Genomic DNA, 21,343 nt, shown 5'->3' with positions numbered 1-21,343 from the left:
TGGTTCACAGAAGATGCCAAGCTTCACTGGTAAAAATATACTTATCCAGGAGTTCTCTATACCAAGAAAATCCCAAGTACAACTGCTTTCCTTACTCTAGAATTAGCCAATATAATGATTTTAGAGCTTGACATGAATCAAAAATGAAACATTTCTTTTCTTTCATTTTTAATGACATCTTATTTTGCTACCTTAAATATAGCACAGTGTTAGAAATACAAAAATGAAAGATTGAAGTGTGGATGATTTGGTTTTATTTGAAAATTGCATAATTTCTGAATACTTCTTCCCCTCACCCCAAACATTTCCCAATATGACTATTTCCCAAGAAACTGAGCTTTTATTCCACAAGTGACTAGGAACGTATTCTAAAGAAAAATTGAAAACAAAATTATTTTCACAAGAAAAAGAAAAAGTGACAGAAATGTCATATAAGGTAAGAAGGTACAAACTACTCTGAGCAAGAAAATTCATTGTGTAATTATCTCTCAAGGTATGGGTATGATATTTAATTGTTCACCTTCCAGTTGAAAAAAGCTATGTATGCCTTTGTAAATGTGCCTTCAGAAGCTGTACATTTGGTAAATTATAAAATGGCCAACCCGAAATCTCCTGAGCTCCCAAAGGCATTTTACATTCAGCAACACTCTTAGTAGTCTCACATTTGAGTTGAATGAAAAATGTCTTTTTACTTGATTTCAGTCTTTTCCAAATAATGACATTCCATTAAATGTAAATAAATTATTAATTCAAGCAATGTATAAAACTTTTACTATTCAGAATGTAGTACTCTACAACCTAATGCTTCCAGGATTTGGCAGGCTAAATTGGTCTTCTCATTACAATACAGGCTAGGGAATGGGTAACCAAAGTACAAGTCAACACATATTTCAAGGTACCTTCATCAAGATGAGGTCATTCCTAGTCCTATTCCCTTTCATCTGGTATTCTCAATTGTCTATCACTATCTGTTCCAGAAGAGCACAATCATCAAATTTTTAGAACTAAAACTGTAAAACTCACAGGAATAAAGTCTTTTATTTTATACATGAGGAAATCTTAGAGACAAAAAAAAAAAAATCTTTGCTATATACTTTACACATAGGGCAGATGGGGCAGAGCTGATGTAGGAGTTCAAAATTTCAGATTCACAAGCAAGCATTTGTGCAGTTCACCCAAAAGGCAAAGATATGTCACAAACATATGATTTATAGGCTCATTTGCCTGGCTAGAGGTAGAAGAGATGTTGGAAGTCATAGAGATCCACTACCTCATTTTGCAGATAAGATAACTGAGAGGTCAAGTGTCCTCTCCAGGGGGGTCACACAGCTAACTTATTCCTATCTATCTCACTGCAGGGCATACAGCAAGTGATTGTGAAATTAGCATAACACAACTGAAAAATCATATTTTTTCTCTAATTGTTTTTTTTTAACCTACGGTTCTCCATTTGTAACATTTACATGTGTAGAGTGAACCATATTTAGATTTTCTCTTTCCATTTCTTCATCCATGGTTGTCTCCTCTGCTATTTTGCATTGGAGACACACACACATATGCATAAAGAGATATACAAACATATGAGTTGTATGACTATAAATATAGGTATTATATGCAGTAATATGTGTGTATATATAATCTGTATATTACTAACACTTTGTATCTTCATTTTGTCTTAATTCTTGAAATAATGCTGAATTCCAAGTACCACAACATAACAGTAATATTGTCAGTGAAAGAACATTGTTTCATTCTGATCCAGGTCAAAACCTAAAAACACATATTACCCACCTTTTGTGTAAGGAGAGGGAATGGAACAGTGATGGCACTGGTATAGAGAACTGTCATATAAGGATATTCTTTATCAATGAAGACTGGCACCTTCTATAAAATATTCAGTTTTAGAGAGTTGCCTAAAACCTTTAGAAGTTATTTGTTTAGAATCACATGGACAATTTGTATTCAAGGTGAAACTTGAACACAGTTCTTCCTGCTCAAGAGCCAGCTCTTTATTCATAATACCAGTGTGTTCTGCAAAAGACATACTGTTATTTCAAACAAATAATTTAGTAAATTGTATAAAACATACAATTTTCACTTCTATTCATTAAGGAAATTTCATTTAAGAAATATACCAAAATCCAATATCAGATATAAGGAGAGAATAAGAATTGAGGGAAGATTAAGAAATAGGGAATTCATCTAGGTGGTAACTAGTTTGTATCACAGAAAAAGAGGAAATCAAGGAGTGAGAAAGACCTGAATTCAAATTTGATTTCAGATGCTAGTTCTATGACTCAAGGCAAGTCACCTAACTACTGTGCCTCAGTCATGCATCGTTGTTATATGCATCAAGTAAGCTAACATATATGAAGAATTCTGCAGACCTTGATGGTGGTGGTGGTAGTGGTGGTTATGATAATAGTAGGAGAAAAAGTAAAAGGAAGAGGAATAGGAGTAGTAAAGAGGGAAGGAGGGAGGGCAAAAGCTTCTCTGTAAGACCCAGAGAAAGAGGCAAACATTCTATTCTGTACTATGTGAAGGAAAACGCTCACTGTCCCCACTCTGTGTGCTCCAGTGGTGTTTTATCCTTATCTGATCATACCACACCCTACTCAATAAACTCTAGTGGCTCCCTATTGCCTCCCACAACAAATGCAAAATGCTCCGTTTGCCATTCAAAGTTGTTCATAATCTAGTCCCTTACTATCATTTTTTTTTAATAATAGCTTTTTATTTTCAAAATACATTTCAAAGATAGTTTTTAAACTCCTCCTATCTTTCTAGCATTCTTAGACCTTGTTCCCCTTCATATATTCTTTCTTTCAATAACACTAACCTCTTGACTATCCCATTAGCAAAATATTCCATCTCTCATCTAAAGACATTTTTTTTCTGCTTGTTCCCCTTGCCTGAAATACTCTCCTTTCTCTATTCCAATTACTAACCTCCCTGTTTTCCTTCAAGTCTCAACAAAAATCCCATCTTCTATAGGAGTCCTTCCCCAATCCCTCTTAATTCTAGTATATTCTCTATTTTAATTATTTCCTATTTATCTTATATATAGTTTATTTTGTATATATCAGTCCACATATTGGCTCCCTCATTAAAATGTAAAATCTTTAAGGGAAGGGCTTGTCTTTTTTTTTTTTTTTTTTTTTTTGGCAGAGGCAATTGGGGTTAAGTGACTTACCTAGGGTCATTCAGCCAGGCAGTGTTAAGTGTCTGAAGTCAATTTTGAACTCAGGTCCTTATGACTTCAAGGCTGGTGCTCTCTCCACTACATCAACTAGCTGCTCCTAAGGCTTGTTTTTTACATCTTTTTATAGCCCAGTGCTTACCACTATGGCTGCTACATAGTAAGTCCTTAATAAATATTTACTGATTGATTATCTGTACCAGATTCCCTCATAATTGTGACTAAGGAAGTAAATAATTCCTAAATATTTTCACTTCTATAACTGAAGAACTGACCACAGCAGAAACCATTAATTGGCTAGAAAAAAAGTGTGGCAAAAGATGATGCTAAGAATCATATAAGTTAAATAAATTCATAATCATTTGTACTGAAAAGCTTACTAGAGTACAAGACAGTACAGAAAATGATATTCTCTCTGCCTGTCCCCTATCCTGACCCTTTGAAAGCTGTCATCTTTCCCAAGATTCACAATTGCTCCCCATTTACATCTGCATCCTAATGTTTGGAACGAACACCTTTTAGCAAGATATAAAAAGTAACAACATTAATGAGTATGCAGAGGCTCAAAATTGTAGAACTTGATGAACATCCAACTCTAGTTTTTCAGATGAGGAAATGAATTTAATAATGAGTGACAGACTACTTCAGAAAAAAAAAAAAAGAAAGTCATTTGTCATGTTTGATGAAAAGAATTTGACTTCATGGTGGGTGCTTTTTGGGGAAGCAAAGATAATAGGGTGGAGTGGAAGAGTTTGAAAGCATATTTTCCCAGTGGCCTGAGAAGTATAATTATGTACCAATTCCAGGCTCATTACATCCTTTTCTTTTGGCATCATGAATTTTTCCCTCATGACTACTGTACCACTTTTGCCCAATTTCCTATCATGGGGAAATTTCTCATCATGTACCACATAGGGCAGTTATTACACCCTCCAAACCCACAATATTTCTTTAGATAAAATTCAAACCATATGTTCTCAGAAACTCACTTCTCACTGTCTTTCAGGTGAAATACTTCTTTTCAGGTTATAATTAATTTTTCTAAGTATCATGTCAATAGAAATAATAAATATTTATTACCCCACCTCATCCCTTCCATAGAATACCGGAACATATTTTTCCAGTTTTTAATGAAAATGTTCTGATATTTTACTTACAACTTACTTACATACTTACTTATTACAATATAATGCAAACATTTTACATTTTTGTGTATATTTAAAATCCTGATCAGAGGATTGGATTTGAGTTTTTTATCCAAAAGAAAAAAGGATAACCTACAAGATTCCCTAATACAACAAGTGCCTTGATAAAGTCACAAGAGATGATAAAGAAATGGACTTTGTGGTCAAGTCCATTGACATTTTACTGCATAGTTTATCTTTATCTTTCCCCCGGGGGTTGGGAGGGGGAAGAGGAGGTTGGACAAGGAAAGAATAGGATCAAAAAGACAGAAGACATCAATCAAAAGTGAGTACATCCCTCTGCTTTCCCCTCACCCCATGATTAATGGTAGCATTTATTGATTTCAGACTTCAGAGGGAAAAAAAAGGTTTTTTAGATTCTGTCTGGCTTTCACTTGGATTTGTGAAGCAGAACTCCTGATACATAGAACCAAGGGACACCTATAGTAGTAATTCTTTGGGAAGAAAGATTTAATGATTCTCATAAAAACACTATTTACATCTCAATAGAGATAATAGTTGTTTTATGAATAGTGAAGATAATTTGTTTAAGGAGCCTATGGGAAAATAGAATCCTAAGGTCAACATTTTGAATTCCTTAATTAATTTTGCATTCAACATATTTTCCTTCTTTCTTTCTTTCTTTCTTTTTTTTTTTTATAACTCTTGCAATTCCTTTGAAAGCTTAAATTTTACAGTCAAGAAAACCGTGGCCAGATTGTTAAAATATTCAGCTACTGTAGCACAGTTCCAGACCATCTGGAAGGATTTCTAATAGTCAGCAACTTGGAGGATCATAACAGTGAACAATTATCTATGTCTGAAATTTATATGTGCACGAATATATAAGCAAGAGAAAATATTTCATTTTGTACAGAATTTTACAGTCTGGAAATATTATTGTCCATTAAAGAATCCTAGGAGGGGTAGGAGGAATACTAATGTAAAAACTTCCTAACCTTCTCCCTCTGGATTTCTTTCTGAAGGTGAGTATGAATTAACACAGGAATAAGTGGCTATGAGCAGATAATAGTGTGAGTGTTTAGTGTGTTTACCCTTATGTGCATCATTTTATTGTATCAAAGAAACCAATGTTCCTTTCACCCTGTCTATAGCACTTTATCTAAGGAAAAACATTATGTTATGACATCAAAATAGCATTTTTCTTGGAAACGACCCATTCTAGAAAGTTAAGATGCCATTTGCATTTTAAATTATAAATGCAATTTGCCTTTTACCTTAATAAACTCAAAATATTGGACCAATCCAAATGGTTAAATTAGATTGGCTTTCTTTAAAAATTGTATTCCATTAGGAACTCCAAATGAGACCCCCAGCAACAGTTTCCTAAAATGAATACAATTATTCCTTTCAATAGCTTTCTCAGCTCTCTCTCTCTCTCTCTCTCTCTCTCTCTCTCCATATATAGACATATATAGATATAAATATATCTATATGTAAATACTACGAAATATGTCTACTTTCTAAATTTCTGTCAGTATATCAGGACATTGAAACACATGACATACTCTTAAAGTTTAGTTCTGAAAGTTGCTGCAGGGACTCTGAGGTCTAAAACCCTAATAGGAGATCTACTTAAATAACATATTCAAAGGAAACAATGAGCTAGTGCTCACAACTGACACTAGAACAAAGCTCATCAGGTTGTTTGTGAGAATTATAAGAACTGGTACAGTCTTTGAGTCCATTCGGTGAAGATTCATTCTCATTATGAAAATGGCCAAAAAAAAAAAAAAGTCCATGGAATGATGTCACCACAGTTCTATCCTAGCCCAAATTCTAAAAGCTTTGATGTAGAATAAGTTGAACATTTTTAAAATACAAACTTTTTGGGGGGGAGTTGGAATGTTTAACTTTTAGAAGTAGAGACGTGGGATGAAATCAAGTGATTTGATGGTTTTGCTTCATTTATTTTTTGTATTTCATTTACTATACCATGCATATATAATTACATTTGTGCACAGGCATTCATACACATATGTGTATATTTGCTATGTGACAGGTGTGCATAGGTGTGCATTGCATAATTATATGCATATTGTTGTAACAGGTTGCATTGTGTTGGAAAAATCTCAGGAAAGATTTGACTTGTTAAAGCTCAAATTACTTTTGGAAGACTGTGCACATGCCATTTGCACATACACAAAACATACAAGGATAAATTATTTGAAATGAATATAGCACCTTCTACAGTTACTCGGAATTCATGCGTGGCAGTCCCTTTGTAATTCTTGGCCATGCACCGGTAATGTCCTTTATCCATGTGAGTGACCTGTTCAATCTTCAATGTCTTTCCAAAATTTTCTCTTTCTTCTCTTCCCTTGGGCAAATCTTCACCCACCTTCATCCAAGTGATCTGTGGAGTTGGCCTAGAAAATTACAAAAATAAGTTGACAAGTAAAGGCAAGGAAAAAGTTCCATCATATTTCCTACAGTTACACCTACTGGGAAAGCCTCTATTTTTCTATATCCACTCTGACTCCTCACAGAACAATGCAGAAATACAATGGCAAAAGAGTGCCAAGATATTTTGAATTTCTACAATTTTGCTGATGTACTTTCCATAAAATCTCCAGGATCAAGAATTCTGTAGCATTATTCTCCTAATTTTTTTTTTATTCTCCTTCCCAGAAGCCTTTTATGCTTAGGAGTATCAAATAAGTGAGATTGAGTGACCTCAGAGTCATTGAATCAATGTACATTTTATTAAATTTTGTTTTCGAAATCTCTTTTCCCAAAAAAACTAACAAGTACAAGATCCTAGAAGTCTATTTTATATGAATACTAGTTTTAACAATATCTACACCTGTGATTTCAGTGATGTTACTGAATTAACTACAAAATAATATTTCAATTTTTTTTCAAAAATCTAGTAATAACAAAATAAATTTCTTAAACTGACTATAAGTAATCTTTTTAGTAAAATTATCTTATATAGAAAATTTAGCCTGAATTACGAGAAGGGGAACTCAGATTATACTTGATCTATATGTTAGAGTATCCTGACCAACAGACAAAATTTTGTTCCATAAATTTAGCCATTTACCTTGCCTTGCAGTAAAACTAGTGCCTAAGCTGTGTTTTATAGTTATTTCTCCAGGGATAAGATCATTTTGATGAAGTACATCTAGCAAGACCAGTTTTCAGAATTTTACTTGTCAAGAGTACTAAAATCCCTAATAAATGTTGCAATTCCAGAAGAAGACTCCAAACCAAACACCAAATATCATTCATACATTAATCCTTATAAAATCTGCTGGGTCTTCCCTTTAACCAAACTTAATAACTTATACCAAACAGTTTTAGAAGTGGAAGAGAACTTAGAAATCAGGTCATCTTCAAGAGTAACAATTCCAGAATGTTTCAAAGGAAGAATTTGAATGGAGGTAATTCTGAGTCTGAGGCTGGGCATCTATCAATTATGCCACAAATAGTTCTCCTACTACTCCCCAGTTATCTCTTAAACAGTTCAAAATAAACAAAATTAGCAGCTTCTGCTTACCTCAGCTCTCCCAGGGTTCACGAAAATGTCCCAGATGATATTCTCCTACATTGTGCATAAAAGCATCTGCACTGCCTGCTGGTGCTAACATACCATGCTCTAACCACCTACCATTGCCTTACCTCATGACAACTATCTTCAATTTATCCAGGATTATGGGACTGAAAATGTTCTGCAAGCAATAGTAGGATAATGAAATTACCAATAGGCTGCTGGGGGATAACATTAACTGCTGCTTTCCTGAACATACCACCTAACAGGATGTATACCCCAACTCTCTCAACTGCTTACTTTTCATTCCTTCTGTTAGTGTGGCAATATGCCAAATTACAATCTGTTCTGTGCTTCAGGTAAACACAAACACACACACACCCACACACACACACACATTTTACTATATATTTTCTTACAATTATTTCCCTTTCTTTCCTTGTACATATATAAATCCTTCAATTATTCCTTAACCTAGCATACAACAATATCAAATGTTAGCTTAAAAATAGAAAATGTCCATGGAGGAGTATTATTTTACTGAAAATACAGTTTACCTGGGAACATATCTATGAGCCAAAAGCATTACCAGGTTTACTGGATTTTGTGTATCATATTGTTATTACGATTACTGTTTTGATGGCCTGTTATATATTAAATGGATAGTGGGGGCACAGCTGGCCTTCAAAAGTGACTTTGCCTTTGTAGCTGAAATGATTCTTTCAAGAACATGAATCTTGGGTTTCCAGGCTTAATGTAGCCCCTTGTTCTGCTCTGTCACTTATTTCATCCTCTTCTTTTCTTTGTTATATTATGTCATATTTCTTTTTTTCATTCCTAAATTGGTTATGTGTCCTTTCATCCACAGACACATAACTGTTTTGTACATTTACAACTGACTTAATAGATTATAGAATTATAGCTCTCCACAAAATGATGGATTCAATTCTTAAGTGGATAAGCTAACTTTGTCCAAACACACACACACATACACACCTCTCCAATTCCACAGCCTAACCCTGACAGCCAAGGCACAATTATTTTTCTCTTATACACCTTGGAGATCATCTAGTCCAATTGGCATCTCAATTGGAATACCCTGGGCAACTTCCCCAACCAGTGGTTATTCAATCTTTGCTAGAAGAAATTCTATAAAAGAGAATTCATTATGTCCCAAGTCATTCCATTCTACACAGATAAAGCTTCAGGATATTGGAAAAGTTTTGCGGCACCATCTTAAATTTGTCTCAGTGGACATATGTTGATCCTTTAGAATCAAGTAAGCAGGAATATCAATCACTCTTCCATTTGATAAACTTTAAATATTTAAAAGCCATTCTCCTGCCATTCTCAAGTCTTGTTTTTGCCTGGCCAAAAATCATCAGATCCTCCTGATGAGTATATTCTCTCATCATACTAGTTACATGAGCCAGAGTTCCTTTGGTTTATTAATACACTTTGAAAAATATGGCTTTCACTAGTAACTATGTTACTTCAGACTGGGTTTGATTACAGCTAAATACACAGAAAATATTCTCTCTTATTCTAATATTCTATAACTGCTTCCTCTATAAATGCTTTCTATGATTATATTATACAATATATGCAATCTGGTTATTGCAATTTTGAGCTTCCAACTATGGTGGAGTTGTCTCTTTATAATTCTTTGCCATGCAGAAATAAAGTATTTTATATTTGTGAATGACCTCAACCATTTTATGTTTGTATCACTGATGTTGTATATATGCCTGTGAACTTTCCCATTATTATATTCAACTTAGGTTTGAAATCTCAAAATCAACCCTAATACTTCCCTCTCCATCATATCTAATATATCTAATAAGTTCTCAAGTCCCATTGATCTCACCTGCAAAATATGTTTTCAAAATCGTACCTTTCCCTCCATTCACTGTTATTTACTTGTTAGTCATGTCTGGGACTTCATCACCCCTCCCTGACAAAGATACTGGAGTGTTTTATCATTTTTCTTCTCCAGCTCAATTTATAGATAACAAACTGAGGCAGATAGGAGTAAGTGACTTACCCAGTGTCACATAGCTAGTAAATGTCTTGAGTTTAAATTTCAATTCACATCTTACTGAATCCAGGTCTGACACTCTACCCATTGTGCTACCTACCTGTCCCAATTTAAACAATGAATTCTCAGTTTAGATAATCACCATTTCTTGCTTGGAATGCAGGAGCAATTTGTAATTTGTTTCCCTTTCTCTGTTATATTGCTTCTCCAGTCTATCCCTCACCCAGCTATCAAATATTCTCCCTAATGTGTAGAACTCTCCATATTCCTTATAACATCAAAACCTTAGGTATGTTATTTGTCCCTTCTTCCATCAGGCATATAGTAACTCTTACCCTACCTGAAAATCGATCTCCTTGAAAGGGTAACTAACCTCTTTGTTACTTAGTAAAACCTTTGTACCCTTTGTCAGAGTAATTTTTTTTTTTTAAGAAGAGAATAAAAGTCATAGGATTACAAAATAAAATAAAGACCTATCAAAAAACAAAACACATACAACAATCATAAATCCATTTTAAGAAGCCATGGTCTAGCAAAACCACATCTATCCCCTGCCCTACATACAGTACTAACCTTGGTTTGAATCCAAAGTAAGACATGTACAAGCACACACACACACATATAAAAAACATAAACTTCAACTTTAAAAACTCACATCAATACAAACACATGTAAAATGCAATTGAATTTTAAATGCTCTTTCCAGACACATTTTGACTTCATGTATTCCCTTTTACAGAGCCTGACTTGACAAGTTTACGAAACATCTCCAATTACTCACAGGCCTTCAGCAAAGCATTCCAATAGCAATGTTCCCCCTTTGATGATGGTGACTGAAGAATGACTGCCAGAAGTTTCGGGAGGCAAAAGCATTCTGGGTTGTCTTTGCTTGATTGAGTTTGCTATGTGGATGGAAAAGAGAGCTTGAGTCTTTTTCAACAGCAACAAATAATTATATCTATTTTCCGATGAACACTTTTTTTCAGTACATGTAACATGGATCATATCCAATAATTGAAAACAACCAAAGAGGTTGTTATTCTGTTAACATAATTAAACATTTTCCAAGGTTGATGTACTCATTACTATCTAGAAGCAACTAGGTCAGTTAATGGCATCATTGTTTACTCGATATTTCACCAAAATCATACACACACACACACACACACACACACTGAAAACAGTCAGCTATACTCTTGCATGTGCTCTTTCTCTCTGTCTTTCAATAAATACAAGCACAACATAGATATGCACATATACACAAACATAGCTGAATGCAGTATGTACAATACACATAAATATTTATACAGATAATTATACAGGGAACTAGAATTTCCTTTTTTGGGGGAGGGAAATGCCTCTTTTTAAACTTAAGGTATATTCCCTAACAGAGACCAATTTTCCTCAGTTCTGATTATACAAATAAATAAGAATTTTAAGTTGTAGCCCTCATTTAAAAAAAAAAAAAACTATATTCATGCAAATGTTGTCATAAACCTAGGGAAAAATAATATCTATCAAAAATCACTTTATTGTTTTTTTTTTCTTTTATCAAATACAATTTCTTTGTACTTTTGATCTGAACAGGTTTTTTTTCTGTCTCTTCCCTTTTCTCTTAAAGTACACTCCATCTACAGACTTCCTTCTTGATTCCAAACTTTCTCTAAAATGCCCCTTCAAGCTCACTCCATTGTAGCTTATCTCTCTTGCTTGACTGGTCTCTCTCACAACCTCCACTTTAGAGAGGGCACCCAAGTCACTTAAGTCTTCATTTTCTCAAGGCCTCACTCTCAGAGGAGTTTTTCCCATGATAATCACTTTGCCAGGTACCTCCCCAGATTCCCCACTTCTCAGTGTTGTTTTTGTTTTGTCTTCCTTTTAGAATATTTGTTCTTTGAGTTCATGAACTATATTTTTTTCTGCTTGTGTTTGAATTTGTAGTACTTTATACAATGCATGCACATAATAAGTACTTGATACTCATTAACTAGAGAAATAATTTTGTCACACATAATTCCCCTTCTTCATCTACCTCGATGTCTCATAACATAATAATTTCAAAAAAGCATATAAATTCCATTAGGTTGCAATATAATATATAACTATAATAGATATATCTATACTTGTGCTGATTCTTATAAGTCCTAATTTTATTTTTAAGGTCCGAGGCAAGAAAATTAATGCTTATTTTCAGTTAGATAAAACAATTCATACACTTAATTTTGTCCAATGAACAAAAATTTGTCATATATAAATAAAGATACATATAGACATAGATATTTATAAATAGATATAATAGATATAAATATCTACATCTATATGTGTCTCTATATTTATCTATCTAGCTAATTCCTTTCTCTAGATAGCCAGTTAATGATATAGTATAGTCCTCCTTTTTTAAGCCCATACTTGGAAAATTATTAGAATAAATACTTTATACTTCATTTAGGGAAAAGTTGCTGAACAAATATTATCATTTGAGGAATTTTTCCTTTTGAGTAAGAAACAGTTTTATGAAGCTCACAAAAGAATTGATTTAATGAACTATCAATGATAATTCCAAATATAACAAAGAACAATGGTGGCAAAATTAAATGATAGCTAACTACATATATGTCCAACTTACCCTTGGTAATATTCTGTCTGTGTGAACTTGAGTCATTAGCATGCTTTACTGAAATAAACAAAATGAAAACCAAATGCAAACATAACAAGTGATATTGATAACAATGACATAACATAAAATAAAATAGAAAACCATTCCTTCCCTAAAAGTGATGAAAGAATATCCAAAGATATGGAAACTAGACTTATGATTTGATTGATATAAGATACTCTCAAATGACAGAACTCTCAACTAGGGAAGGTCAACAACTTCTTTGAAGTTCATAGTCTTAAGAGATTTTTTAATTATAGAAAGATTAAATGATTTGCCCAGTGTCACACATGAATTATGTGCCAGAAGCAGGACCAGAAGCTACCTTTTTTTGTTTCATGGGCAGCTTTTTATGGTCTACATCACACTGCCTCTCCAGTGTGTATATTGCATCTGATAATAATGCTCTTGGTGTCCACTCTAGGGGACCAAATTCCTGATGAAAATGTTAGATAAAACTTCTTCTAATACAAGATAAATCCATTTTGGTAAGACTCTAACCCTACCACAGAACATCCAATTTAGAGATTCTAGCAGATTTCTATATCAACAAAAAATAAAATAAAATCAACTCAAACAAAGAATGAATAGTAAATAAAAATGTTTATCACTCAAATTTCATGTTATTACTTTTCCTCTTTCTTCTTTAATTAGATAAATTTGTGATAGTTCATATTACCATCTTTAGCAAAGAAAAAAAGTATGTAATAAAAGGGAAAAGCTATATTTTTGGAGAGGAAAATGGGCTAATTCAATTATTCTCCAATTCTTGCCATTTTTATATAGATTTTTCACTTATAGTGAACTTTCTAACCAAGATTAGAATTTGGTTAGTGAGTAGGAAAATATTTGAAATCCTTGGAATATCATCATATATCTTGCCTAGTGAAAAACATTCTATTTTGTATTTCTATAAGCAAATACAGTTGTTTCAAGAATTTTTTTTTCTGAGTATAAAAAATTCAGACCCTACAGCTGTTGATACTTCTTTAATCTGGAAGATGTTTCTAGAATTGAGCAAGGAATGGAAGGGAACATCAACCAACATTCATCTACGTCAAACAAAATGATATTATAAGTGGAATATATTTACGTCAAATGTCATTCAAAATGAAAATGCAAACTAAGTAGACTTACAACTGTTCACTGTCAGTTTCATTGGCATCTTTTGTACAATAGTTCGCAATCTTGGAAAAGCTGCAAAGCAACAATAATCACTCCGACTGTCATTTTCTTCCACATTTGCAAAGTATAGATCTCCCTTCTGGCTCATGTATACTCTTTCATCCTGTGGGATGTGCTGCAAATCTGGAAAGAATAATTCCCAAATTGGTGATTAAAGCCTATATTTAGTGTTTCTACCTTTTCTGCCTACACAAATAACAAAATATTCAGTTCTGATGTCTCTTCATTCAGCCTCACTCTTTTTCTATTCCTTTTTCCTTCTTCAGTTTCTGCCTTATCCCACCTGTAAGAACGACTCGATTTTATCACTGTATTTTCAGCATCTAGCACTGCCTGGCAGGGATTAGATTCTTAATAAATGATCATTGAATTGAATTTAACTAGATTAAATTTAATTTGTTGTATTGAGTTTGTGAAGAAGAGATAAAGTATAGCCTTTTTTTCTCATCAAGATTCAATTAGAGCCCAATCATAATAATCAAAATGACAGATACCCACTTAACCAATTCCATTAGTGACATTTTATTAAAAATATAAGTTAAAGATAGAGTTTAGAATGTAGTTTGGAAAATAATTCCTAAAAATTCTTGGAAATTCTTGGAAAATCAATTCCTAAATGTATTCATGTTTTGTTTTATTTTTTCAAATCAAATGTCATACAACATGCAAGAATCTTCTTTGCCTATAATCTTTACTGATAGGAGAGTACTGACATCATATTAAGTGTATAGATTGTGTTTCTATAACTATGCTTCAAAAACAAAGGCTGAGATATAGGCTGCATGTATATGCAGCTAGTAAACTGGGTTGAGTTGGTTGAATGAAATTAATTACATTTAACATAGTTTGTTTTCATGACAGATTCATATGCTAAGTCACAGATTTACAGATAGAATATTTTGATAGTTTTCTTTACTAGAGATTTAATCATAACCACCTTTCCCATGTACTCTATAGATGTAATTGTTAATTTTTTTAATCCAATTTTGTATATCTCTATATAGGCCATGATTTTATTATCACCATCTATTTCTATGCTATAATAATCTGTAACCCTGAAGACACTAAGATCACCCTGGTAACTGGTCATAATTTTAATGTTTCCCCCCAAAAAATAGTATATGTTTCTGATATTATGCTTCTCATTTATGTCAGACTGAATTATAAATGGTTAGCCTTACCAATATTGACTGTCCAGCCAATGGATATATGTCTCACCAAGGTTTATCCCCTATTAACTACTAATCAATTAAAAGCTACAACAAGCATTTATTAGGAATTATGTGCCAGCTATTGTGATAATCTCTGGAAATACAAATATTAAAAGGAATGTCTTTATTGTCAAAGAGATTGTAAACAAAAGTCATGAAAGAAGAAGTGTACACATAAAGATATAAACAAAACAGACACAGGAAAAGTGATTAGGCATTCTATCCACAAGATTAAATGGACAGCATCACCCTATCTCTCCACCTATTTTGAAGGACCTGGGTTAGAATTGAGGGAGTATGGAAACAATGTAAATAGAGAAGTATCCTTAAGATCAATAAATCTTGTCTTTTATATATACTGGGCAAGTAACATCATGTCTCCTTCCAATACTGCAGGTGCAGAAAATGTCCTCATCCAGTAATTAATTATAACAATGAAATCTCAGATTCAGTTGCTATTCTTCCCCTCCTCTACTCTATTAGTATAAGTGGACTAGAATCTTCATTTCCCTGGGATCAGGGAATAATGGGGAGAGAAATGTTACTCTAAAGAGGAAGATCATGAAGGACTTCATAATTCATAGTCTTGGACAATCACCTGGGGCACTGAGAGACTAAGCAAACTGTCCACAGATACAAATATCTATTTATGTGTATTATATTAGGGAGTAGATTCATAATTTCATTGGTATCAGGCAGAGAGTAAAACCTGGGGCCTATAAGGTTACAAAATTTCCACCAAACTTCTGGATACAACCAGAACAAAATAAAATGCAATTGGGGAAAGTTTAATGAAATTAATAAATTATTTATTATGGATAATGTTAATTTCTGATTTTCTAAGATCATATGTTGTCAATACAGCTATGTTTCCATTTGCAATTTTAAATCTTTAAGAATTGACTAGTTAAGTGAACTGCTTAGCCTCACACAGTCATTATATATCAGAGGCAGGACTTCATGGATCCAGGGCCCATGGTACCTTTCTTTTTATGTTGTTCTATCTCTGATTCTGTCTATCTCTGCCTTTGTTTCTGTCTGTCTCTTTTTCAGCACCTCTCTCTGTCTCTGTCACTTTGCTTAAGCCTGATTGAATATCTCTCTTTCTCTTTCTTTCCTCTCTCCTCTCTCTCTCTTTCTCTCTCTCTTTCTCTCTCTCTCTCCTTTCCCTCCCTTCATGTATTTGCTTCCACTGAAGGCCCAATGATCATAATTTCTGGCCTTGGTTACTTCCTTTTCTAACATTAGCATGAGAGGCAATATGACACAGTAGAAGAAGAAGAGCATGCCAGAGAATCAAACTGACCTGGGGTGAAATCTCTCTTTCATTTATAACCTTCCTGTGAGACTTGGCAAATCAATTCATTTTAAAGCATTCCAGGCTATGCCCTACAACTAAATCTGCAGAGCAGGTGCTGATCCACAGAGATAGGTATCGTTTCTTCTGTGTGGATGCCTTCCAGTAATTAAATCACACATTGAGATAAACAAAAACAACTTCATGAAAATTGGATTTTTACCTTTTCAGTAGAAGTAAACATTACTCACCAATATTCATCCAGTATATATGAAGTGGAGGGATGCCTTTGGGGGGATTGCAGTGGAGAACGATTGAATTCCCCTCTTCAACTTCCAGAGGTTCAATTTTTTCTTTTGGAAATTTAGGTATACCTGAAGATAATATAAAATTTTCACTCACCTAAATAAAATATAAAATTTTCACTCATCCTTTTATCAATAAGTAACACGCCTCCTCCATTTGAGGAATTATTCACATTAGCCATCTCTACTTTAAACCTGCCTTATCCCAAGATTCTGTTACCACTTCTCTATTCTCAGGGGCAGTTCCCTACCATCAACCCCAATGCTTTTTAACTTCTTGCAGGTTCTGTCTTCCTCTATAACAGAAGCTCTTTGAATGCAAAGTGTTTCTTACTTTCTGTTTATTTATATTCCCTATACTTAGTACAGCTCTTGCTGTATAGTAGTAAGTTTTTAATAAATGTGTTTATGTCTACTATCATATATCTTTCTTCTTTCCTCCTTTTCTTACTCCTTCCTTTCTTCTTTCCTCCTTTTCTTCCTTCTTATCTACCTACCTACCAATTATCTCAATGTATTTCCCATACATAGCAATAATATATTTTAAAAAGAAGTCTGTTGATGTTTTTTTCTTTAAAACCACAGTGATTTTTAGATAACCTCTCTCTACTCCAACCAATTCATATTGAACTCTCTCTTGTAAAAAAAAAAAAAAAAAAAAAATTAAGTAAATGCAAACACTATGAACAACAATCTGCCTAGTCAGTCAATTCCTTCTCTGGCAAAAGGCAGAAATTTCTTATTCGGTTATTTTTATCAGGAATTCTTTAAAATTCTCCATTTCATTAAAAATACATTTTTCTCTTGAAAGATTTTACCTCTGTTCAATAGAACTATGACAATATTGTTAGTATTGTTATTATTATTATTAATATATATTAGTTCATAAGGTATTGATTTTATTTTAATTACTTTATCTGATTTAAGATTTTTTAATTACATATAAAGAATTTTTTTAATTGAGTTGCAAATTCTCTCCCTCCTTTTAACCCTCTTCTTAAGAAGGCAAACAATTTGATGCTGATTACACATGTAAGATCATACAAAAAATGTTTTCACACTAGCTGTGTGAATATAAGAATATATAAGCAAGATAAAATAATTAAAATTATTTTTAATATGCTTACATGTACAATTATTCTCTGTTTGAAGGTGTTTAACTTTTTTTTAAGTCATGTATACTTCAAAGACTGCTTGCCATCTCGGGGAGGGGGTAGAGGGAGGGAGGGATAAGTCGGAACAGAAGTGAGTGCAAGGGATAATGTTGTAAAGAAATTTTTTTCAAAAGAAAAAAAAAAGAAAAAAAATCATGTATACTTCAGGAGTTTCGTGGATCTTTTTCTTAACAAGAGTAGTTAAATCATTATTGCTGTTTACTATGTACAGTTTTCTCATAGTTCTCTCTTCAGCTGTCACTGTGCAGACTTTTTTTCAGATATGTCTGCCTCATTTCATAATGCCATTTGAGGTTTTCTTGTCAAAAAGAGTGTAGTGGTTCACCAATTCCTGCTCCAACTCATTTTATAGATAAGAATATAGAGGCAAAGAGGGTTAAAACTTTAGTGACTTAAACAGTATCTCACAGCTAGTAAATATCAGAAGATGAATCTTCCTGATTATAGAACTAAAATCTATTGGGTCACTTCGCAAAATGTTTTTATTTTTATTTCCCCTTCTCTGGAAGTGGATAGCATCTTCCCTCATGGGTTCCTTATAGCTAATTTGAATATAATACTAAGAATAACAATGATCAGAGTTATTCATTAAACATTTCCTTATTTAATGCAAGTCTTTAATTTTTTTTTCCTAAAATTCAACCAATTTATCATTTCTTATAGTACTCCCTGTTTAATTCTCCTAATTCTTTTTATCTGTTTTCCTTTATCATATCCCTTTTCTTTTATCTCATTTCCCCAACTAGTTTCTGGCTACCTCCATGATGCAGCAGTCTTCTTTAAGGAGTAGCCAGTTGGGTAACATAACATTGTTCCACCTCTTCTCTCTTCGCCGCTTCTTTTCCCTACCCTTCCCTTCCCTTAATTCTGTCCACATAGGTATGTCCACATACGTTACCTGAGGTATGGGTATATAAATTTTGATCATTGAAACCTCCAAGATAACTTGGATTTAAGGCTAGATTTCTTAAGGACTAGGTTTTAAACTCAAATCATTATGCCTCTCATTGATTGGCCAGCAAAAGGTCCCAGGACAAGCCCCACATGTTTATTATTTGAACTCTGATGGGGTCAAAGTGATTGTAAATATCATTTGCCTCTGTTTGGCCAGAAACCCCTAGGCCATTGTCTGCCTCATTTCTTACTTAGCCTTAATCACTGATTGGGTGTGGCTTCAGTCAAACTGAAACCTGTTAAATAGCTTAGTTTGAAAAAGGTCAATCTCCCACTACATCCAGGGCCATCTTCAGTCATCTTGATCTAAATCTTGCCATTGGATCCAAATGGTTCTGGAGGACAAAGTGAGGTTAATATATAGCCCTTTTGAACTTAAATCCAATTCATTTACATGCCATGACATCACCTCCCTGATGTCATGGTCCCCTTTGAGAATGAAATACGAACAACAACAAAAACAACCAGCATCTATCTTTCTTGTCTTTAACTCATTTTTGCACCTTTTCTATGTAGCAATTGCCTTAATAATGATAAAGTTCTTAGAAAATACATATTCCATCTTTTCACATAGAAAGATAAATAGTTTAACTTCATATCAATAAAGTTAAACTCCTTGTGATTTCTCTTTAATGTAGAGCTTTTTATTTCTCTTGAACCTTGAATTTGAAAGTGAAATTTTCTATTTAGCTTTGTCTTTTTATCAGGAGTGCTTATAAATTCTCTATTTCATTGAAAATCCATTTTTTCTTTTGAAAGATTTTTCTCAGTTTCTTTATTCTAATCAAAATTCTTTCACCTTCCTGAATGTCATTTTCTAAGTCCTTTACTCCTTAAAAGTGGTAACTGCTAAATCCAAGCTTCTGTACCTTTTTTTTTTCCAATTGGACCAGTCTGCTTTTCAAAGTGTTATATTTTTCAATATCTTTTTTTTTTATCTCTTTACCAAGTTGTTAATTGTCTTTACATAATTTACTTCCTTTGCTTTCATTTCTTTACTAATTTTTCCTCTAGCACTTTTTTTTTTTTTTTAGTTTGGAAAACCATTTTTCAGATCTTCCAGAAATTCTTGTTAGGCTTGTGTGTCCAATTCATATCTTTTCGTTAAAGCTTTGTTTTTAGCTGTTTTCATCTGAGTTTGTATATCCATTTTCTCTATCACCACAGTAGTTGGGTAGTTTTGTTTTGTTTTGTTTTTCATGGTCAGTTTGTTGTTTTGTGGGTTTTTTCCCACCCTATTTCTTGATTTGGAACTTTATGTTTGTTGTTGGGCTTTGTTTCTAGTTGGGGAAGAACATTTTTTCCAAGTTTCAAACTTTCTTCACTGCTGTTTTCTTAGCTACTATTTGGTGCTTCCAAGGGGGTATGATCTGGGGAAAGGTGTGGTCACTAATCTGTTAATCTGTACTCTTGTTCTTACTCAGGAATGTCCCATCCTCCTTGGGAAACAATAAATAACACTAATCTTTATAGCTGTTAATATGACTCCTTCAGGGTTTCCACCCTCTATTGCTGAAAATCCTCCTTTCTGCCTTTGAACTCTGATTAGATTTTGGATAAAGGCAATGGGGTTGCCCAATAGCATCTGCTCCTGTATCCAGTGTTAGCTCAGGGATATCTAGTAATCTCATTTCAACCGGTTATGTTGGCTTGAGAGCTCCCAAAGTAGTTATTATTTCTGTCACTTAGAACTAGCTGGTGTTTCATTAACAGGTTTCCTGGGTAAGTCTCTTCCTCATGTCAGTGATGTCTCATTCTGATCTTTTGTTGACTCTTCCATCCCAGCATTTGATTTAAGGCTTTGCTTTGAAGTTGTTTTGAGGGGAATGTTAAGAGAGTTTGGCTGAGTACTTGTATATTGGTTTCACCCTCCCCAGAAGTTACCAATATAAACTTTAGTAATTGATTTTATATAGTTAGTGTTCAATTTACAATATCAAACTGGTTAAATTAAGAAAGGAATTGTTGAGGATGGCGGATGTATATTACAAAGGCTCCCAAATCCCTTAAATGAATGAAAAAAAGAAAAGGTAAACACTGACCTGCAAATCCCAGGGTTTTTCCAAAGGGAAATGAACATGTGAAATGGAAATGCTTTCTGAACTAAAAGCATTTGCAGTATGTTGTATATTCACTGAATCCTTACCAGAAAGGCAAGCTCTAACATAGCTAAATGGGTTTAAACTGCTGTGCTAGCCATCCAGTTACCACCATGAACAATAAATAAGCAGCTTGACACCAGAACCAGTAAGATGAATCCCAGGCCAAATGCCAACATATAAATATTACATGAAAGCAATCATTAAGATTTGATTATGGAATCCTATTCCAACTCTTAGGGTCAGCAAGGCATGTGAAAGTTCATCCAATATATTCCCTTGCCTGATGGAATCTTTCTAGGGGATAACTACATTTCTATCTTCTGAGCAAAAAGGCCAAAGTTCACAACAGACTGCCATTATTCTTATTAGTCTTAAGAGCCTATACATTTATTAGGACATTTCTTCTTAAGAAGCTTGATACCTCCCTTTGACTATTTTTTCATTCTTTTCCCCTTCTTCTTTAGAGGTTGAGGGAATTTGCTGACATTTCTCTAATCAGTGTACCAGCTGGGTGCAATGAATC

At 33.6% G+C, this 21,343-nt stretch overlaps 1 protein-coding gene across 6 annotated transcripts in view; it reads right to left on the bottom strand.

The window, feature by feature from the left end:
* The window catches only part of CHL1 (cell adhesion molecule L1 like), a 267,221-nt gene that overhangs the window by 61,836 nt on the left and 184,042 nt on the right, over nucleotides 1–21,343 (bottom strand). For 5 of the 6 annotated variants that reach the window (XM_031954085.1, XM_031954075.1, XM_031954091.1 and 2 more), the window contains 5 exons: nucleotides 16,536–16,658; nucleotides 13,729–13,899; nucleotides 12,562–12,609; nucleotides 10,717–10,837; nucleotides 6,589–6,773 (listed from right to left, as the gene is read on the bottom strand). In XM_031954085.1, the coding sequence (XP_031809945.1) occupies nucleotides 6,589–6,773; nucleotides 10,717–10,837; nucleotides 12,562–12,609; nucleotides 13,729–13,899; nucleotides 16,536–16,658 (648 nt within the window). The remainder of the gene's footprint in view (nucleotides 1–6,588; nucleotides 6,774–10,716; nucleotides 10,838–12,561; nucleotides 12,610–13,728; nucleotides 13,900–16,535; nucleotides 16,659–21,343) is intronic. The other variant, XM_031954105.1, reaches the window with a different exon arrangement.

The sequence above is a fragment of the Sarcophilus harrisii genome, chromosome 1 (genome assembly GCF_902635505.1).
Source record: "Sarcophilus harrisii chromosome 1, mSarHar1.11, whole genome shotgun sequence".
In the NCBI taxonomy this organism is placed as follows: Eukaryota; Metazoa; Chordata; class Mammalia; order Dasyuromorphia; family Dasyuridae; genus Sarcophilus; species Sarcophilus harrisii.
The sequence above is the reverse complement of the archived record's forward strand: the minus strand, read 5'-3'. Positions and strand labels throughout refer to the sequence as shown.